This window comes from Bufo bufo, chromosome 6 (assembly GCF_905171765.1).
Source record: "Bufo bufo chromosome 6, aBufBuf1.1, whole genome shotgun sequence".
In the NCBI taxonomy this organism is placed as follows: Eukaryota; Metazoa; Chordata; class Amphibia; order Anura; family Bufonidae; genus Bufo; species Bufo bufo.
The window spans coordinates 50,156,189-50,179,562 of NC_053394.1; the positions used below are offsets into that span (position 1 = coordinate 50,156,189).

Below are 23,374 nucleotides of genomic sequence, written 5' to 3' on the forward strand. Positions count from 1 at the left end.
GCCATGTTGTGGTCATCTAGTCATACAGCAGCTATTTAGAGCAGCTGACTCTGCATATTTGCCGGATTGCTATAGGATCTACATCGGTCCCCATTATAGTTAATGGGGCCGGCTGCAATCTTATACCTTCGGCAATGCCGGATGTAACAAGCGCTAGGGTCAAACTATCCTAAGGCTGCTTTCAGGTAGCAGTGTATCCATCTAGGTGCAATCTGAGTTTAGAACGGGCAGCATCCAGGTTGAATACCAGTGCTAGACTGCATTTTCTTGTGCCCACCAGAGAAAACTATTCTCAAGATCCAACACCTGTATCATCAGTTAAGTTTAATTGAGGTTTTGAATCAAAGAAATAGACCCTAGTGACAAGTGATTGGCTCCAAACGCAGCCAAGTCATTTGTTTGGTTTTTCTCCGAGACCTTTGGGGGCCACTATGGTATTAGAACCTTGTTCCTCCGGAGGATTCCCTGGTACTCTGGCGGGCTAGTCCAACCCTGCTGAACACTGACCCATTGAATTGAATGATTAGATTCACTTACATCTCTGTAGGTTCTAACTTTGTTTTTCCACAAGATTTATTCATTTAAAGAGTAGGTCTGTAGGAAAAAATGGATGGCACACCGACATCATCCATGTGCCGTCTGTTAAAAACCTGCCCATGTTTCTTGCAGAACCACAGACCTGTTTCCTATCTGCTGTCTATATAAATGGGTATCTCCCAAGAAGTGCCACCTATTGGAAGCGGCTCCCTATGAGTCAAGATCTGACTTTCCAACAAGCCTTGAGAGATACTTCTTTGCATATTCGTTTCCCATGGAGCGTTGCCAGTAAGCCTCCATACAGGACTGGTCTCTTTAAGGAGATCCAGCACCCTATCTGATGTCTGAAAGACTCCTTACATGCACATTGCTATATTTTGATGGTCCATGCGGTGCCTCGATAGTTTCTACTGATTCTTTGTGCCTATGTGTTCATTCTGTTTGCTCAGACTTTTCCTGGAACTCAATACTAAAAAATTTATTTTAGAACAATTTTGGTTAACTTCCTGTCCAACTGGACCCAGAACATTGGTTGACATGTTAATGGCCTTCATCAAGTCATTTGGCTTATAAAGATATCATGATACCCAGGAGCATCCACTAGTTAACTAATATTGTCTTTGCTTTTACTTTGTGCATGTAACATTTGATTGTACTTTATATTTTATTGAGAGCAGTCAGCTTTTCTATCTAGTATGCGGCAGGTCACCTCGCAATTCTAGGTACATAAATGTTAACCAATATTCTCCATCAGCCTATATGAATCCGTCATTTGACAAACTAAAATTGGAATAACATTGAAAGGTGTCTCCAAATTGCCAGCTATTTATTCTTTAAATCAATATGAAATGACTTTTAAATCGCCTGATATTTTGTTTTAGATAAGAATATTGAGTCCTGGCCGTTTTTGTGTCAAGGTTCACATATCTTGCTTTCATGGACGCTGATAAGACTTTTTTTTTTTTTTTTTTTTTTTTCTTCTTGCAGTAAAATGTGTTTGTAAAGTGTTGGAAGATTTGTTTGTTTTCTGTGCTTCGAGGCGTAGACCACAGTACAAAAGTGAAAAAGGTTATTAATCATAGAGTGACTACATCCTAAGTCCATTCACTGTGGACAACAGTAAATATGAGAGCTGAGTAACTGATTTGGAATCTGAGAAAAGGGATGACTGGAATAGAGATGAATAGTCTGAATAAAAATATTGCTGACTACATTTGTGTTTTTAGAATTAAAACTGTCGAAAAAAACACTTTTTTTTTTAATTTATTTTTTTATATTGTTCATTTGATTACTAAATGCAAAATGAATCAACTTCCTAAACAGTCTTCATTACAAATGTCCTACCATTTTACTTCTGTGGCGTGTGTAGAAGTCCTCTTAGCTGCTGCTGTTTCTAAATCTGGGGAGTCTCTCTGCTCTCCCCCTCCCTTCTATCAATGTCAAGGAAAACAGTAGGAGATTGTACAAGAAGATGGTGTGTGGGGAGGGAGAAAGCATTTAAGGAGGACAGCTCACATAGGATGTCGATGGGAAAGAAAGCACACACAAGGCAGTTGGCAGTGGGAAGGCAGAAGTATCTTGGACACACAGATCCAGCATGTATTATTGGAGTGGACACGTCCATTTGAAAAAAGTCTGAAACTAGGAGCAGGTTAGAAATTGAATATCTGGGTCTGAAAATGAATGAAGGAATTAAAATTGCAGACTGAAATTCAGTACCACTTTTTTAACTCAAGGTTACTTCTAACCATGTAAAAGGTATTCATAGCCTTTCTTTGGGAGTTATCTATCTTCTGCATGGGCATACATTCTTGGATGATGACTTTTTAAACACTACACTGAAAGGGGAGTTATTGAGAAGTCTCTTAATACTGCTTATAATTTCTATATTTATAGGTATGTGTGTGTATATTATATACTTTTTGCTTTATAAGGTCCACCTGATTATAAGATGCACCTAGTTTTTAGAGGAGGAAAATCAGGAAAAAATATATATATTTCATCATACCTCAGATCAGACCTCCAAGCTTTATTAGACTTGAAATCAGACGTCATAAATAAATGAACTTACTTCTCCTGCTCTGGTGGTTGATGTGGTTGCATGACTATATTATACCACCGCTACTGTGTTGGTAATGTCTGTACTATGAAGTTGAAATTAACTGTTGGCTCATTACAAATATTTATACCCTTTCCACAGGATACGTTTCTGATCAGCAGGAGTGCTGACCGCTGATGACCCCACCAGTCAAGAGAACGGGAGCTCTGTGTTCCACCATTTTGAATAGGGCAGGGGTCACTCAAAAAATTCACAGGGGTCTGATTGGATACACCCAAAGCTATTAAATGAGCTTAGCAGTGAACTAGCAAAACCATTAACAGATTTATTTAACAATCACTGGTAACAGGAGTCGTCACAGAAGATTGGAAATTAGCAAATGTTGTGCCCATTCACAAGAAAGGTAGTAGGGAGGAATCAGGCAACTATAGGCCAGTAAGCCTGACATCAATAGTGGGGAAATTAATGGAAACTATACTTAAGGAGAGGATTGTGGAACATCTAAAATCCCATGGATTGAAAGATGAAAAACTGCATGGGTTTACTTCAGGGAGATCATGTCAAACTAATCTTATTGATTTTTTTGATTGGGTGACTAAAATAATAGATGGCGGAGGTGCAGTAGACATCGCTTATCTAGACTTTAGTAAGGCTTTTGATACTGTCCCACATAGGCTTATCAATAAATTGCAGTCTTTGTGCTTGGACTCCCATATTGTTGAATGGATTAGGCAGTGGCTGCGGGACAGACAACAGAGGGTTGTAGTCAATGGAGTATATTCAGACCATGGTCTTGTTACCAGTGGGGTACCTCAGGGATCTGTTCTGGGACCCATATTGTTTAATATCTTTATCAGCATAATTGCAGAAGGCCTCGATGGTAAGGTGTGTCTTTTTGCTGATGACACAAAGATTTGTAACAGGGTTGATGTTCCTGGAGGGATAAACCAAATGGAAAAGGATTTAGGAACTAGAGGAATGGTCAAAAGTCTGGCAACTAAAATTTAATGTTGATAAGTGCAAGATAATGCACCTGGGGCGTAAAAACCCAAGAGCAGAATATAAAATCAGTGATACAGTCCTAACCTCAGTATCTGAGGAAAGGGATTTAGGGGTCATTATTTCAGACGACTTAAAGGTAGGCAGACAATGTCATAGAGCAGCAGGAAATGCTAGCAGAATGCTTGGGTGTATAGGGAGAGGAATTACCAGTAGAAAGAGGGAGGCGCTCATGCCGCTCTACAGAGCACTAGTGAGACCTCATTTGGAGTATTGTGCTCAGTACTGGAGATCATATCTCCAGAAGGATATTGATACTTTTTTTTTTTTTTAACTCGTTTTATTGAAGTATAATAGTGCAGATAGTAAAATACATGCCAAATATTACTTGACAATAGAAGCAAAAGATTAAAATGAAAAATTGAATAAAACTACAGACATGGTACATAGTATATTATCCCTGTACGCAGCAGGGCTTCCATCATACAAAGAAAAAGGCATATTTCTCACAACGGTAGGCTTAACAATTCAGGGGGTCAAGTTTAGAGATCACAAAACCGTGAGGGGGTATACAACTCCTATCGTACTCGGGGAATGTGTGGGGCAGTTCGGACGGAAAGCGTATTTGTGGACTCGCACCAATCTCCCCACACCTTCTGGAATTTCTGTGGGCAACCTCTATGCTTGTAAATCACTTTCTTCATTGGTATTATCTGATTCACTATCATTTTCCACTGGTTTAGAGTGGGCATCCTTTCAGCCATCCAGCGAAGTGCTATCGACTTCTTAGCAAGGAATAAGGTCTCTTCTAAGAATATCCTATGGTGATGGGACCATTGCTCATCCTCTACTATTCCCAAGACACACATTTTGATACAGAGAGAGACAGTTCCAGGTACTAAATCCGACAGGAAGGATGTTACATCTCTCCAGAATTTTTGTATAAATCAGCATTCCCAAATCATGTGCCAAAAATTGGCATTATTTAGGTGACATCTGAGACATCTACTGCTCTCAATTCTACCCATTTTAAATAACCTGGTGGGAGTAAGATAACTCCTGTGGAGAATATGCAACTGTACTAACTTATTGTTAACTGAGGGAGAAACTCTCGTGGGAGCTGCCAGGGCTTCTTCCATTCTGTCTTAGATAGTGAAGGAATGCATTCCCTCCATTTGCCTTCTGCACGAATTGGAGAAGCATCCATCTTTGCAGTTATGAGGTACGTATAGACAACCGAAATGAGACCCTTGGGGTCCTGTGTAGACAAGACCCCAATCAACGGGTATTTGGATATCTGTTTGGTACTCCCTCCAAACTGCGCAGAAAGGGCATGTCTAATTTGGAGATACCTAAAAAACATGTGTCTCGGGATAGCGAATTTGTCCTGAAGTTGAGGAAAGGTCCTCAATACTCCCCGGTCATAGATGTCTCCTAAGGTCAGGACCCCATGATCCCGCCACATCCCCACTCCATTATGTTGCTCCAGGTGCTGAAACATGCGGTTCTCCCACAAGGGTATTGCATCCGGTAGGTCCCTATAGCTTTTGAGTTTAGCTGCTCCCCAGACCTGGTGGGCTAATTTATGCAATTGGAGCCAGAGAACAAACCAATATCCTCCAGCACTGGCCACAACGAGTGGATCTGCAGGAAATGTTGCAGAAAGAATTCTGCAATGGGGAGAGGCTGTGAAGACATCCAGGTTGATAGGTAGCGCACCTGCCCTGCTAGAAAATATAAGAACAGGTCTGGGAGCGCCGCCCCCCCCCCCCCCCCCCCTCCCCTGTAATTTAGGTCTCTGTAGAGTCTGGAGCGCCAGCTTCCTTCTAGCTTTCCCCCCAAATAAAGGCCGACATCATGGCATGAAGTTGGTCAAAGAACCTACGCGGTATCGTAGTACTGGTGTGCTCTAGTATGTACAACGCTTTAGTCAGAAGAACCATTTTTATTAGGTTCAGTCGTCCCATTATTGAGATGGGGAGGGACTGCCATGTTGCAAATTTCCCCGCAAATGTTGACATGTTCAAGGTATATGCTAATGAAGGATCTCGGGTTGTTATGATACCCAGGTATTTAAACCGATCTACACCTGGGAGGTTACAGTATATTGCGGGCCAGTCCGTTGGTTTAAGAGGCATCAGAGCTGACTTGGCCCAGTTAATGTGTAGTCCTGAAAAACGCCCAAAGGTTTCTATTAGCTCAATTGCTCTGGGCAGCGATTGCTCCACCTCATCCATAAAAAGTATTAGGTCATTAGCATATAAGCCGATCCTATCCTCCCTACCTCCTAAGGATACTCGCTTATATACCCCGTCTCGTCCTCAGTCTAAGGGCTAGGTGCTCTATCGCCAATGCAAATAGGAGGGGTGATAAAGGGCATCCCTGTCTGGTTCCCCTGCAGAGGTTAAACTGGCTCGAGTGTGAGCCATTCACGAAGATATTCGCCCTAGGCTGCCTATAAAGCATCTGCACCCATTGGGCGAATACTGTGCCAAATCCAAAGCATGTTAACACTTCTAGTAAATATGGCCTCTCAACCGAATCAAAAGCTTTGGCCGTATCTAAGGAGGCCAAGGCCCACTGTTTGTCCAGGGCTCCACCTACCTGTGTAATAACCTGCGCTCTCCTAATGTTGGCGGAAGTTGACCTCCCTGGAATAAAACCGGACTGATCTGTGTGTACAATGGATCCTACGACTTTATTCAATCTGTTGGCTATTATTTTCGTGAGCACTTTATAATCAAGGTTCAACAGAGATATGGGTCTGTACGACCCACACTCCATGGGATCTTTATCTAGTTTTAGTATCACCACTATGGTGGCGTCATAGAAAGAGTCTGGCAATCTCTGCTGAACCTTAGCTGCCTGTAGCATTTTTTCCATTCTAGGGGCTAGGATATCAATGTATCTGGTATACGCCTCAATCGGGATGCCGTCAGGGCCGGGTGCCTTACCAGCTGTGAGTCCTCTCATAGCATCCTGGATTTCCTCTAATGTGAAATCTTTCTCTAGCAGTGCCCTGTCTTCATCGCTCAGGCGGGGATATGTCACCTCCTGCAAGTATGACCTTAGGTCCTGGGTAGAATAGTGCACTACTGAACTATACAGTTCTTGATAAAATTCCTGGAATCTGGACAGGATGCCCGGCACTGTCTCTATTATTCCCTCATCCGCCCCTCTAATGCGTATAACCGGGGGGGCCAAGGCGTTGTTTCGGGCAATATGGGCTAGTAACTTGCCTGCTTGTCCTCCTACCTCAAAGGACTGCTGCTTAAGGAAAAATAATTTGCGGTCGCTCTTCTCCTTTAAGTGATGCATATACTGTCTACCCCTAAGGAGCCATACCAGCCTGTTGGATTCAGTGGGATCACTGGTTAAGGTACTTTCAGCTGGATATTGATACTTTGGAGAGTTCAGAGAAGGGCTACTAAACTAGTACATGGATTGCAGGATAAAACTTGCCAGGAAAGGTTAAAGGACCTTAACATGTATAGCTTGGAAGAAAGAAGAGACAGAGGGGATATGATAGAAACTTTTAAATACATAAAGGGAATCAACAAGGTAAAAGAGGAGAGAATATTTAAAAGAAGAAAAACTGCTACAAGAGGACATAGTTTTAAATTAGAGGGGCAAAATTTTAAAAGTAATATCAGGAAGTATTACTTTACTGAGAGAGTAGTGGATGCATGGAATAGCCTTCCTGCAGAAGTGGTAGCTGCAAATACAGTGAAGGAGTTTAAGCATGCATGGGATAGGCATAAGGCCATCCTTCATATAAGATAGGGCCTGGGGCTATCCATAGTATTTAGTATATTGGGCAGACTAGATGGGCCAAATGGTTCTTATCTGCCGACACATTCTATGTTTCTATGTATCGTGCTCGCTGCCACTCCCTGCAATTTTATGGGACTGCTGGAGATGGCAGAGTACAGGCGCTTGCATATAGTCCCATAGACCTAAATGCACACATGCGTGATTGCCTCTCCAGTCACACAGGGGAACTTGTGCTGGTGGTCAGCTTGATATATGTTAGAGGGACAGGAGGATTATTGCACATGCGCTTTTGGAAAATGCGATTCAAGGGGAATCTGCATGTAAAGAATTTTCCATAACATTGATTGAAAGCGGCCTCTGGTACTGATATCAATCATGAGATTGAAGGAACAAGGTCACTCAAGCTTATTTGTTTCATAGTGGTTCACCTGTTGGCCATACAGTTGTGTGTGGTGTAGTTCTTTGCATAGCAGGAGTCCTGAAGCTTTTCAATACTAGGAAAAGCTGTGAAAGAGAAGCAGCACACAAGTGTTGCTGCTGCTTCATTCTCACGATTGGTTGGAGTCAGGTTGGACCTCCACCATTTAGGAAGAAATAGCAAATTAGAGTGATATGCCACTGCTTGCTTTTGTGACAAAAAATCCTCTAGGAGCAACTTTGGATTACATAAGTGAAGGGGTTATCCCATTAATAATAAGGAAACAAAATATCTGGAATAATGCATGTTGTCATTTTAACTACTGCTCTCCAGTATATTTTTTGCTCTTTGTTTCTTTGCTCACCCCTCTGCATCTCTAGTCTCTTCCATTTCTGTGAGTGAGCGGCAGCTCGTCACATGTGACGGTTGAACACCTGCATCTCCCAGGAGTGCATTGTAGTCAGTTCTTCTTAACCTATTCTTGCTTTGTATAGAAAATAGTCCCTCAGCCACAGCCCCATGATTTAAATAATATTTAACACTATGAAATGTAATGTCCCCATAATTTCCTTCTCTGTCTAGAGAGAGTTACAGCTAGATATTTCTATAAATTTTGAAGTAGGGATGAATGAATGGTGTCTGGACCAATACACCCTCTTCTCTGAGAGTAGAAGCTCATAGAGAAGCTACCGAGCATGTCAGTCCACTTCTGAATGCAGCAGAAGGTGGACCAGAAATTCAACCATAGAAAAAACAGCTGGGGGAGCTGAAATGTAATTTACGTAAAAACCGATTTTTATATACACACTCACCTAAAGAATTATTAGGAACACCATACTAATACGGTGTTGGACCCCCTTTTGCCATCAGAACTGCCTTAATTCTATGTGGCATTGATTCAACAAGGTGCTGATAGCATTCTTTAGAAATGTTGGCCCATATTGATAGGATAGCATCTTGCAGTTGATGGAGATTTGAGGGATGCACATCCAGGGCACGAAGCTCCCGTTCCACCACATCCCAAAGATGCTCTATTGGGTTGAGATCTGGTGACTGTGGAGGCCATTTTCGTACAGTGAACTCATTGTCATGTTCAAGAAACCATTTTTCCAGTCTTCAACAGTCCAATTTTGGTGAGCTTGTGCAAATTGTAGCCTCTTTTTCCTATTTGTAGTGGAGATGAGTGGTACCCGGTGGGGTCTTCTGCTGTTGTAGCCCATCCGCCTCAAGGTTGTGCGTGTTGTGGCTTCACAAATGCTTTGCTGCATACCTCGGTTGTAACGAGTGGTTATTTCAGTCAACGTTGCTCTTCTATCAGCTTGAATCAGTCGGCCCATTCTCCTCTGACCTCTAGCATCCACAAGGCATTTTCGCCCACAGGACTGCCGCATACTGGATGTTTTTTCCCTTTTCACACCATTCTTTGTAAACCCTAGAAATGGTTGTGCGTGAAAATCCCAGTAACTGAGCAGATTGTGAAATCCTCAGACCGGCCCGTCTGGCACTAACAACCATGCCACGCTCAAAATTGCTTAAATCACCTTTCTTTCCCATTCTGACATTCAGTTTGGAGTTCAGGAGATTGTGTGTATATATATGTGTGTGTGTGTATATATAAATATATATATATATATATATATATATATATCTCTCTAACTATCATTTTTTTTATTTTGCGTATGCTGTATATTGCAATACTACTACTTAGAAACGCCCTATTCATTGAACAGTAATACTTATGGTCAGATAAGCCCTTGACTTTTCATCCAATTTTGTTGTACCAATAACACAAGCTGGTATGGGACTCAGTTTATTCAATTAACCCTATACTTATGATGTTTATCGTATCTATGCGACGACTCAGGAATATAGTAAACTGCATCGATGGAGTGATTTGTCTATATGCACTGCACTCTTACAATCATTAATCATTTTCTCACTATATGTGATGTGTTACTGTGCAGATAGCTTTAGAAGCTGCCTACTCCCTCAGTTGTGAAATTAATGTGGTATTACTGTTTTTCTCATTAGAGATACAGCTGCCTTTCTCTATATTAAAATCTACTTTTATATTGTGTTTATCTTTCAGAGCAAATCATCTAGAAAAGGCTTTATTCGAACGCGATGGTGTATTACTGACTGGTACGTTTGGTGAGGCAATCTAACAAATTCTGTGAAAATGACTGCGAAGCTTTAAGTGTTAAGCAATTCACATCAATGTCCTTGTGGCTGAATAGTTTGCAGATGGTAACAGATACGAATATGTAGCGTGCAAAGAGTAACTGTCGTTTCATTTATTTTGTGAATGAAAAGTACATAAGACGCTTTGTAATATGTCTTAAAAGAAAAAGGTGCTTCCGTCTCCTCCTTATCAGGCTCCTCTCCTTTTCCCACCTCATCTTTACTAACACTAAGTTCACTGCTCAAATTGTCTTCAGTGAGGACTGACTGCCTGCTCACTGAAGGATTATATTACAAAGAAGGGGCTGTTGGACGCAGGCAGAGAGAGTGCTGCAGGTTTGTACGTGATTTACCGTTGAATTCTGCTCAGCACTACTGTGTAATGTTCTCCATCACGGCTGCAGCTTTTGGCATTGAACTACACAGAAATAGAAAGCAGAATCTCCTGTTTGTCCATGTCCTATGTATGGTGAGCATGATACCAGCTAGTCTCCAACCACCAGCTCAGGAAAAAGTAGAATTGTAGATAGATCAACCAAGGTAAAACAGGTAAAAATGCCAGATACAAGTCATATAATGGCTAGAAATAGTGGTATTCTTCATGTACACCCATATGGTGGTTTATTCAGAAAAATGACCTCAAACGACAGGTAATTTTGAATTGGTGGCCCTTCAGCTTTTCTTGCACTGTGGGCAATGTTCACCTCTGCTCAGCTGATCCTTGAGAACCAAAGCAGGGTTTCACACAGAGTCATTTACTTTCTATGAGTCTGTACAATGCTAACCCTGCCTATCTGTATAGAGCTGAAGGGGAACCCTCTTCAGCTGACCATTTCTGTCCACGCCTTTTGACAATTGCTGTGGGTTTCAGCAAGAATGGAAAACTATCATTCAGAACTTCAGCGCTGTCCAAATATACATGATTCGTTTGTCTTGGGCCCAATTATGGGAGCTTTACTCTTTAGCTTTAGAAGTAAATAAAGAAGAAAACTCAATACAAAATAAGCAAATAGGGGGTCATTTATTTTCCAGACATACGCCTATATCAGGCATAATTTTTACGCAGATTGGGGCGCAAATGTTATTTGTTCTGTAATCTGCTCTCACCAGGTCTAAAATAAAGTACGGTAAGCATGGCGTGGGCGGCCGGCCCGTCTCATTCATTATTTTCTACGCCTGTTTTAGGCGTAGAAAATGGTCTAAATGTAAGACAGCAAGGAAGCTGGCTTACATTTACACCGGCCCTGGATACGCCAAAGTTATATAGAGACCGGCACCTCTTCATAACTTCAGCAGATCCACCGCCAGATATAGGGGTTATTAAGATCGGCATCTAAAACGCCGGTCTTAATAAATGACTCCCATGATTTGCAGAGTTATTCAATTGGTTAAAGGGGCGGTCTCACTTCAGCAGATGACATTTATTATGTAGAGAAAATGAATACAAGGCACTTACTATTGTATTGTGATTGTCCATTTTGCGTCCTTTGCTGGCATGACTCCTTTTTCCATCACATTCTACACTGCTCGTATTCAGGGGTTACGACCACCGCTGCAGTGCAGATACAAGGTGGTCCGGATGGGAGCTGCTGCGCATGCACTTTTTCCTATAGTGTGCAAGCACGACCACCGCTGCTGGATCTCGGGGTGGTCATAACCCCTGGATACAAGCAATGTATAATGTAATGGTAGTGCGATAGTAAGTGGCTTAAATCTGTCTACATGGTAAATGCCTTTTTCTGAAGTGAGAGAACCCCTTTAAGTAAATTGGTATTTAGAAAGTTTGCCTTTTCAATAAATTTGCATGGTTCTCTTAGAGTTTTATACTCGTATATTTTATATATCTGCAGAATACAGACACCTTCTGTGTGCAATCTGCATTTTTCTCACTCCCATCAGTAGAAATGGTTCTTCTTTTCTGCCATTTGGACTAGAATAGGGCGTGTTCTATCATCTGCGGAGCTGCCGCACACATCTGCACAATATACGGATGGTGTGCATGGCCCCGCAGAAATGAATGGGTCAGTGTGCCACCCACAAAAGTGCCGATAATTTTTTTTTTTTTACTTTTGGGATTTTTCCTCATTGTGCTATATTGCAAATTCTCAAGATTTATCCCATGAACAATTATTATTTTCTGAGCGGTTTTGTCCCTGTTTTCCTTCCCTACCATTATACAAATCGCAGTGAATGTGTTCACACTAGTGAATCTAAATGAATGTAATAGATCCATTTTTTCTGCAGTGCCTTTGACTTGGTGAACATTCACCTTTTCCATGATGCTTCCAATTTAATTGCATGGGAATCCAGCCCATCCAGTTACTCAGGAATACGGCAGAAGGCTCTAAGTTATGTTTTAAATAGGTAAGTGAATTATTCCTTGTGGCTATATTGGTAGTAGCTGTGACACCAAGGACACTTATTTGTTCTGTTTCAGGTCTGTTTTAATCCATTCTCCATGTAATAAGAATTCTGGAGCATCTATTTTTATAACTATGTATTATGCTATTCCTCTAGTATTCCTACTAGATGTTTATAAATGGACTTCCATTAAGATCCAACTGCGTGTTACCAGTTGGGGGAGTCTGACACTATCCAATCAGTGCAGTGACAGTCTGTGCATGGACACCCCCCAAATGGTAACACCAAGTTGGATCGTTATTGTAGGCAGCTGACTGTTCATCCATTAACTTCTAGTAGGAATGCCAGAGGCATGGCACAACATGTCAAGTCATTTTACCTTGACAAGAGGAAATTTATGTTTTGCTTTTTTTTGTTTTTAATGTTTGCAGTGTCCTCATTGACACTTGAAGGGATTGTGTCATCAGAAAATGTCTTGCTGTTTAAATCACTTTTTTATGTTTAACATATTTTTAAAGCATTTTTATGTTGTTTTTAATTTTCCATGTCACTTTTTATATTTATCCTGCCGTTTTTGCACTGGCCACTATGTCTAATAATTTGCGCTACGTGTACGTTTGTACAGATCACTTTACTGCAGTTACCTGCTTATCTGTCATTCTAATCCTGCCTGTAATGATATCACCTCTGTGTATAGATAAGACAGGATCCTCCATTCGCATTAGGTGATTGTTAGAGCTTATCTATTCTTTCCTTGTACTATGACCTCTGCACAGGGCACAGAGCATGCCCAGAAAACTCTCCCATAGAAGTCTATGAGGTCCCCTCCTGTCCATTGTGCCTATGGCCCATTAGACTGGCGTAAAGCAATTTTTAATGCTGTTAAGTACAGATCAGGCAAGATGGTCGCCCTCATAATCCTGTTCAGGAAATAGAAGAAATAAATATACAATCAGAAAATAAGAACAGATTAGAAAAAAGGAGATGTGATGCTATGTGGTTTTAACTGGCAGATAAAATGTTTGGTGACACATTTCCTTTAAAGGGGTTTTGCCACTTCAGCAAATATCATTTATTATGCAGAGAAAGTTTCCATGGTTACGACCACCCTGCAGTCCAGCAGCGGTGGCTGTGCTTGTACACTATAGAAAAAAGCACCAGCTTACGTGAGCTCCCACGGTCCCGGCCACCAGAGAGACTGACATTTTTTCTTAGTGTCCAAGCACGACCACCACTGATGGATTACAGGGCGGTTGTAACATTGAAACGAGCAGTATATAATGTGATAGAAAAATTTACCAAGCCAGCAAAGGAAGCAATATGAACAATAACAATACATTAGTAAGTGCCTTGTATTAACTTTCTCTACATGATAAATGCCACTTGCTGAAGCAAGACAACCCTTTAAGACCGCTCCCGGTCAACTATCAGTGACTAAGAGCTAAAATGTGGACGAATGTTGTGTGCTGTCAGCATCCATTTATCATGTAGAGAAAGTTAACACAAGGCACTTACTAATGTATTGTGATTGTCCATGTTGCCTACCTTCCATCACATTATACACTGCTTGTTTCCATGGTTACAGCCACCCTGTAATCCAGCAGTGGTGCTTGTGCTTACACACTATAGGAAAATATGTCAGCCTCTCTGGTGGCCGGGACTGTGGGAGCTCATGTAAGCTGGTGCTTTTTTCTATAGTGTACAAGCACAGCCACCGCTGCTGGACTGCAGGGTGGTCGTAACCAAGGAAACTTTCTCTGCATAATAAATGCTATTTGCTGAAAGGGCAAAACCACTTCAAGGCTGGGCATTCTTGAAATTTTGATATATATATATATATATATATATATATATATATATATATATATATATATATATATATAATAATAATTTATAATCGGGGCATTTTTTTATTAGATATTTTTTATTTATTTTTGGGCCACTGAATGAATCTTCCACTGCAGGTTTTTAAAACAGATGAAACCACCTTCACTAGATAGTTATTGTGGTATCCATATGTGTTTTTCATAAAACTCGTATTCCTACTCCATTTTGTTGCTAAAAACACCTTGTGTAAGCCCAGCCTAAAAGTAACATTATGTTATAGTTGGATATTCACTTTTTAGAGTTTTTTGGTATATGTATTTCAATTGGAAAAAAATAATTGCCGTATTTTTCGCTTTATAAGACTCACTAGCCCCCCCCCCCAAAAAAAAAAAAAGTTGAGAGGAAAATCGCAGTGCGTCTTATAAAGCGAGTGGTAGCTGCTCCTCCGTGTCCAGCTAGCAGCCTGTACCACAGAGCCCGGAGTTCACTTGAGGGGAGCGGCATGCACAGCGCCCCGTCCTCCTCCCCCTTCATCCAGCTACCTTCTATAGCTTCATTGTCCCCCACCATGGTATGCCGGGGGATGTAGTCCACGCTCCAGGCAGAAAGCTTCGGCTCGGTAGCTTGGCGAACTACAGTTCGCAAATGTCGCTGCGGTAGTGTTCGGTGCGGGACTAAAGGAGCTGAAGAAGCGGCGGCAGCTGCGTGAGTACACTTCCCCTGGGCTTCTCCCAAGTAGTGTTGAGCGAACTTGTTTTTTAAGTTCAGGTTATTGAAGAATCCCGTTACGGATTCCAAATTCCGTTATGGTCCGTGGTAGCGGAATCCATAACAGAATTCTTTGATAACCCGAACTTTGGAGGCAGAACTTAAAAAACAAGTTTGCTCAACACTGCTCCCAAGTGGTTGGTGTGTGGCCTGAGGCCCAATCCCTGCCCTGTTCCGGCAGGAGGGTGATCAGGTTGGGGAATGGTGACTGGAAAGTTCATAGCTTGTACGGGGGTTGAGCTGTCACCCCGTCCTCAGTCCGGTCACCGCGGCGGCTCTGCCCTCCGGTGCAGTGTAACAGGAACTACCAGCAGCAGCACACTTTCCCCGTGTATACACGTTATCTACATAACCGATGTGTACCCCTGTGTACGTACAATATGTGCAGTGTCATATGTATCAACACACTGCACCCCCCTGTAATACACACACGTCACTGCATCCCCTGTAATGTACACACATATGTCAATGCACCCCCTGTAAGGTACACACATATGTTACTGCACCCCTGTAATGTACACACACATGTCACTGCACCCCCTGTAATGTACTCAGCGCGTGACGTCACTCACTCGGTCATGCTCCTCTCATTACATTAATGAAGCTGGCAGGAGCATATCTGACTGAGTGAGTCACGTTACGCTGCTGACCTGATCGCTGCTTTGAGTTTTCTGTGTATCATCCACAGATCCCCCCCATAACAGTGCGTCATCCACAGATTCCCCCCCCATAACAGTGCGTCATCCACAGATTCCCCCCCCATAACAGTGCGTCATCCACAGATTTCCCCCCCATAACAGTGCGTCATCCACAGATTCCCCCCCATAACAGTGCGTCATCCACAGACCCCCCCCCATAACAGTGCGTCATCCACAGATCCTTCCCCCCATAATAGTGCGTCATCCACAGATCCCCCCCATAACAGTGCGTCATCCACAGACTACTATTAGTTCAAAATCCACCAAAAGCACACCTTTTGGTTCAAAATATTTTTTTTCTTATTATCCTCCTCAAAAATCTAGGTGCGTCTTATAAAGTGAAAAATACGGTAGGTAAATAAATAAATGATAAACTGGCTGCATTGATTTCCATGGGCCTATTTTACCTAGGAGGCGACAACCCCAATTGTCCTAACCTGTACCCCATAAAAAAAAAAACTAAAAACCTATCCCTATCATTCATGTAGTCTGTTCCAGCTGAGGAGCAGAGTCCCGAAATTACCATCCCCAGCATAGCAGGAGAATACCGGGGTCTGCGAGATCCCTATTCACTATGATGCGATCCATCTAGTGTTTGGCAAGAATGTCTGCTTTCTATTGGAAAAAAAAGTTGCATGCAGTGGTAGAAAACCATAGTTCGTGTCGGAAACCTGATCGATCCCTTTATAGTTAAAGCTGTTGTCCGGGCTTTTACTACTGATGACCTATCCTCAAGATAGGTCATCAATATCAGATCTGTGGGGGTCCGACACCTGGCACCCCTGCCGATCAGCTGTATGAAGGGAAGGTGCGCTCAGTGTGCACATGCCATCTCCTTTCTCTGAGGATTGATCATTAATAGTAAAAGCCTGGACAACCCCTTTAATAGGGATCCAGTAGGCCCCGGTGGTGTCTGCCTATGCTAGATGCAGTAATGTTAGCCCTCTGCTGGAATAAAGGACAAGAGGACCGTAATGCAGATGTGAGCCTAGCCTAGGGACCATTGGAGTTATCAGCTACTAATTCAGGACAACCCTTTTAAGGTTAATAGGAGATGGACTGGGAAAAAAACTGTAAACAGTTAAACGCTGAATTATTTTAGCATGCCTTCAGCCTCTTAGTCTGTTCCGATCCATTGTGATCCCTAACTTCATAATCTGCGGGGGTTTGATATCTCATGGTCTCGCTCTCTTGGGAACTGTCCTGTGGTGTTACTGGAACCTAAGACATGTTGTTAAAGCAATGTCTGAGAATGAGGGTTCTCTCCAGACCATTTCTCTGGGGTCAGAGTATGGAATCCATAATTGTGTCCATTCCACTGACTCATGTATCCTAAAGTCCTGCTCATCAGTGGCCAATATGATGGAGAACTGATAATTCAGGCAAGTATACGATAAATAAAACTATCGGGGCCTCGACGTCAAGGACAATAGGAGAAACAAACGCCTTTTCTCCCTCTGCCATTTCTTTGTCATTATCTGAGCTATGTTATACACAGGGGCCGGGACAATGGCTCCTTAGCCCATTCACCTCATGCATGCCGCTCTGACACTGGGACCTTTTCATACTAGTTGTTTTAAACAAAAGTTGCCTGTAGGACACATTGACTTTTGTGTTGTGCGCTTCCTGTTTCAAAGATAATGTTTGTGTGTGACGCCACACATCGAGGCCGGACCTAGAAAAAGTATAAGAATTTCCTTGTTTTCGTTTGTCAGTACAAACTACTCGACTTCAACATTGGACTCGTGTATGAAAGATCTAGCACAAAAAATGGTATCAACAGGTCATCACTTTTTTTTTTTTTTTGTGTGGTCAACCCCAACATCACAACATACCCTATAAATTTTGCTTAGTGGAATTGCATAGATTTACATTGACCCGGTCCTGCAAGCTTCTCAACATGGCGAAAGACTACTGGAATTCATTGAAACTTTTGGAGATTTTGTTGCAAAGGAATTCCACCTCGGCCCACCAGAGTACCAGAAGATCCTCCAGTGGACGTTGGCTCTGAAGCCATTGTGGACCCCAAAGGTCCAGGAGAAAAATTCCATTTGGAGCTCAAACACCTGCTGCTAGGGTCTTTTTTTTTAACTTCTAAATCTGTTACACTTTATTGATGATATGAAGGGTTGGGCCCCTGAGAATAATTTCCTCTTGTGGGCCAAAGGAAGCCTAGTCAACACTGACCTTGGTGGCAACCATTGTATCTTTGTGCATGATGTGTTTGTATCAATAAATGGCACTTGTGGCATTGTGACAAGTCCCCATGCGTCTCTAGCTGGGCATCATTTGCATAGGGTAACTACAGATGCAGGTGACGCCAGTCAAGCATTTAGGCATTGTGATGTTAAATCCTTCCATTGTCCCCCTTTTTTTTTTTGGGCTGTCATATTTGTTACTGTAAATCAGTCATTGGAGGGGAAACACCAGGTTCGTCTGAATACTGTCTTCAATGTCCTGTCACCTCCCGCTTCATTAAACTAATTTTGTGTGCCCAGACCTCCCACGATGGCCTTGCAGAGAGGGCGGGAAAGTGACAGTAGTTGTTTTTTTTTTTTTTTTTTAGTCTTCCTGTTGGGTCAGTCATGTTTCGACTGGTATCGTTACAACGTGACATTTGCCAAGAAAAGTGCCTTAGCGTCTCACCCTTCCATGACGGTGGGGGGAACCAAGGTTGTCCTGCCACTTGTGGAGTTGCATTCACACGAACTGGCCATTTTAAGGGAGCACCGAGCCGCAGATCCGGACCTCTGTAGTGAAATGATGGGCTGAGCAGCACAAAGGAGCAAGTTCTGTAAAAGCAGTGAATAATGACTAACCCTTTTCATCCGCACTGCTAACCTTTTGGCAGCCACCAGCACACTCTATTCTGATCGGCTGATTGGGGTGGACAATACACTGAAGCTCGCTTTGAATGAATGCTACCACCAACGGTGTCTCTATTCAAAGTTTTGGGAACCATCTTTCGCCATTGTCTAGCACCACTCCTCCAGACAGTAGGAAAGGAGAAATTGAGAACATGTATATGGGGAAAGTGCTTCTTTTCTTGCCTGTAATCCCCTCTTAAAGCTGCACAGAGGGACATTTCCAGCCGAGCAACAGGAGCCATTCAGAGTCAGATAAACACAGAGGGGGAGAGGTTTAAAGTCAGGCCTTTAAATCCCTTTAACTGCGCGGCCTAATAATGCAGATTAAGTGCCTCTGAAAACAGAAGCCGATAAGTCTTTTCCTCTTAAGGCTTTAAATGGCTAAAGAGCATTTGACTCTATGGTGCGTCTTACCGAGCAGACAAAGAAGACAGTTCAAAAAACGCTTAGAACAGGGAAAACATTTAGAGACGCACCTTTCCCAGCTGAGAGAGCTGATGACCTCCTCTAAGGGGGTTGTCTGGTGGGTTCTGCTCTAAAGTGCTAAAACAGAAATCACCAGTCCATACACTGATCAACCAGAACATTAAAACCACTAAAGGGCGAAGTTAAAGGGGTTCTCCGGGAATTAAGAAAATGAAAATTCTTAAATATTACTTTATTATTCATATATTCTCAAATACCTTTCATTATTTATAATGGCTCGTTTTGTCTGGGGAGCAATCATTAGGAGAAATAAAATGCCCGCTGTCCCATTAGTTCACACAAAACCTGTGATTATCACACATGAAGACAGGTTACTTTACAACACTGAGGTAAAGAGCTGCCTCATCCTCCTCCTCTCTACTTGTCAGGGATTATGATCCTGAATACAGATGATAACATCTTCAGCTGAGTCTCTGGGGAATTTAGTTCATGAGGAGACATGAAGTACAGAGAGGACGGACAGGACAGACTGTGGTAATGGAGACTGTAAACAAGAGCTGCTGCTTATTAGCCACACCTCACCCTCCTCTCATGTCTCCTCATCTCCATTCCCACAGAGATTCACCTGTATTCAGGATCATAATTCCTGACTAGCAGAGAGGAGGATGAGGCAGCACTATGGCTCATTGTGGTGAAGTAACTTGTCCTACTGTGTGATCAGGTTTTGTGTGTACTGATAGGACGGCGGCCATTTTATTTCTTCTCATTATTGCTCCCTAGACAAAACAAGCCATTCTAAGTAATGAAAAGTATTTGTGAATACATTTATTATAAAATAATTTTTTTTTTTAATTCCTTGAGAACCCCTTTAATAGCATTGATGATCTCGTGACAATGGCAGCTGTCTGTGGATTGGATATGTGAAGCAGCAAGTGAACAGGCAGATCTTGAATTGGTGGAATCGGGGAAATGGGCAAGAGTAGGATTTGGAGCCACTTTGACCATGGCCAGATTGTCATGACTAGACATCTGGATGAGAATTAGAGCATCTCCAAAACAGCAGGTCTGATATTGCCAATATGCAGAGTTAATGACAACCAAAAATGGTCCAGGGATTAAAGCCGGTCAGCTGGTAACAGGTTGCCAAGAGTCATTGATGTGTGAGAAGGCTAGCCAGTCTGGTTCAGTACCACAGAAGAGCCACTGTAGTTCAGATTGCTGAACGTGTCAATGTTGGCACCTTCAGAGGTCTTGTAGGGTCCACACCTTGATGGTTCAGACTAGCGCTGTATTGGTTTTAATGTTATGATTGATTGGTTTAGAAATTCTTGGGTCGTACCATTTCTGTCAAGTCAACAATCCCCTTTCGTTCTTTAGTAGATCCATCCTTTAGTAGAGAGCTCAGTTGTCACTTGACTTTCCAAGATTTGCAAGAAGCAAAGAAGCATATAGATATTGGTCCAGGTTTCCTAGAGGTTACGTTAGAAGTGAGGAGAATTTCTAATTACTTGGTAAGGTAATAGAATAACATATTTTTACAGTGAGAGAGAAAATTCGGTATGTCCATAGGGATTTGTCTACTTGCATTTCACATCCTAATCCTCTCCCCATCCTCTGTTAACTAGCTGATCTTGATTATTAAGATCACATTTTGTTTTTATGTGTTCACTCAGACCAATGTAGGAATAAAATATATCTCCTTGACTATCTATATCATTTTAGTCTCGGATCAGCTCTTTGATGTAAGAGAATAGGACTAGGGTTCAGAACTGCCAGGATGACAGGAGATATAAATGTAGAAGGCAATTTATGCTATGGAGAGCTCAATTTCCTCTGATTTATATGGATATAGATGGACCCCTGAATGCTATTTTTCAGTGGGTCAGCAATGACAAAAAAACCTATGTTGTCCATTGATTTCACTGGATGGAGGTGGGATGAGCTCTCCACTCTTGCTGCAGGACTCCAGAGGTGTCCTCTGATGTGTTGTACCATAGGCAATGGCTGCGTATCTGACCTATAAGGATCGTCTCTCTGAACTCTCATACAGTGTGTGTGTATGTGTATATATATATATATATATATATATATATATATATATATATATATATATATATATCATCTATACACAGTCAGTGACAAATATCTTGAAGACTCCAGTAAGAGGAGTGTGGCCATTATGGGCCAGTTAGTTCCATGCAAGATTCTGTTTCATGGATCACCTTTTCCACTAATAATGCTTCCTGGGGGACCTCGTTCAGATATACAGCATTTGGAGATACGTGCTCCAAGGACATTTCTTTTTTTTTTCTTGACCACATTAAAGTGCCTTACTTCTGTATGTGGGATCCATGTGATCTGAGTCCTAGTTATGCGCATTTATGTGGTACCTAAGATTATATACACACATAGCAGACTGACTGCAGAAATATGTGACTGGAAATCTGTGCCCTTCCTGTGAATTGGGTTGTTTCTGCAAGATGTGCATGGATTTCTAGAAGTCCCATTCAGATAAATGGGATAGTTACACAAGTTTATGCAGCAAATCTTCCATGTGTGAATAAAGGGGTCGTCCAGGATTTTGACATTGATGACCCCTACTGAGGATAGGCCATCAGTATGAGATCGGAGGGAGTCCAACGTCCAGCACCTCCACCAATCAGCTTCTACCTTGTAGAGCCAAAAGTTTGTGCATTATTAGTGGACAGACCTGGTAACTGCAGCGCTGCTCCCATTCATTTCGCCTGCCTGCTCCGTCCACTACCCAATAGAAGTTGTATCATGCTGGAGCTACAAGGTAAAAACCAATCGGCTGGTGTTTTGGAGCTCCTCCAATCTGATATTGATGGTCTATCCTGAGGATGGACCATCAGTTTCAAATTCCTGGACAGCCCCTTTAAAGCGGTTGCCCAGGGTCAGACAAATATGGCTGCTTGCTTCCAAAAACAGCACCTCCCCTTTCCACAGTTTTGTGTGGCATTGCATATCAGCCCCGTTCACTTTAGTGAAGCTTTGCAGTAATACTAGACACAACTCGTGGACAGATGTGGTGCTGTTTTATGACCATGTTTTTCTAAGCCTGGACAACCCCTTTAAGGTAGCAATAAACCTTACAGAAACATCAGCCCGATTGTCTCCGTAATGGGTTTGTAAGTGTCCTGAAACTCAACTCTGATAGCTGGTGTTTTGGGGAAAAGAAGATCGGGCATATTGGAAAACATGAAGATAAGCCACCAGCAGTCGTCTGGCAGTGACTTATTCCCTTCTCCCTATTGAGAGCACCTGCATGCTTAGCCTAGTTAAACATGCATATGTATGTGGGGGTTGGAGGGAATAGCTGTTGGCTGACAGCTATCTGAAGTGTATGGTTACCTTTAGGCTCTATTCAGTGGCATACCTGCAATAGAGGCAGACCACGCAACTGCTATGGGGCCTGTGGGGGTGGCAGACAGGGTGGCCTGCAAGAAACTTGTAATTCTGTTCCCCACATGAAAGCACTGCATTTTCATGCAGCCACCACTAGGGGAAGCTCAATGCAAAGAGATTATTCCCGCTTCCACGGTAGTTGTATTAATTTTCTTTCACTGAGCTCCCCCTAGTGGTGGCTTCAGGCAACCATCTAGTTTTGTAATAGAAGAGAAGCAGGAGATTTATAAATATATCATTTATTACAGTAAATACATTGAGAAATGCAATGTTCAGAATGAGCGCCATATATTTGAACCCCATGTTCCACTTTTTCCAGCCTAAAAGTCAAATAAAGTGGGTCAGGCCATAGGAAACTTTTTTTTTTTTTGTATTACAATTTGTATTTAATTAAAATGTCTTACACTTCATTAAAAAAAACAACGTCAATTTGTCAGAAATCTGGGGTGTTGCGCATGTTCTGTATTGCCTGGGGGTGAATTGATGCATGTACACTGGAAAATTAGGTGCTGGGGGCTCATACTAAGTTTTGCTATGGGACCCTATGAGTAAGGGCGACTTTGTACCCATTACCCTTCCAGCCCTCCAGGAGACGCACAGGCTTAGCACGGTGCTGATATGTCATGGCTGACCTCTTGATGATCATGTCAGTAGAACGCCCTGATGTCGTCCTTGGAGTCCAGATCCGTGAAATGAGATTTCATTTCAAGGGTTTGACATGGCTCCTGTTCTCTTTTGGAAACGCTGCCCGGTCCTAGTTCAACAGAAACATTTTTACATTGGAACTGTGAAATCCGGGCATAAAGCAGCCCTTTGTGCCTCTCATTATTTTCTCACAAATATAGTCCATTGTTGGATAGCTGAAGTTAATTTGATCAACATTGGGAGATTTAACTTTTATGTCTGGTCAAAAGACCTGCTTCATGCTCATTTTGGGCTTTGAGAGGGAATGATTGCAAGAAAATTAATGTTACTGTTAACAATTCGGAGCAATTAGTTTCCCAGGGAGAGGAGATGTGATGCACAGGCTCCA

At 42.3% G+C, this 23,374-nt stretch overlaps 1 protein-coding gene across 1 annotated transcript in view; it reads left to right on the plus strand.

The window, feature by feature from the left end:
- The window catches only part of INPP5A (inositol polyphosphate-5-phosphatase A), a 439,951-nt gene that overhangs the window by 259,837 nt on the left and 156,740 nt on the right, over positions 1 to 23,374 (plus strand). Inside the window, exons 7-8 of the mRNA XM_040439018.1 lie at positions 9,877 to 9,929; positions 12,213 to 12,332. Of these exons, the coding sequence (XP_040294952.1) occupies positions 9,877 to 9,929; positions 12,213 to 12,332 (173 nt within the window). The remainder of the gene's footprint in view (positions 1 to 9,876; positions 9,930 to 12,212; positions 12,333 to 23,374) is intronic.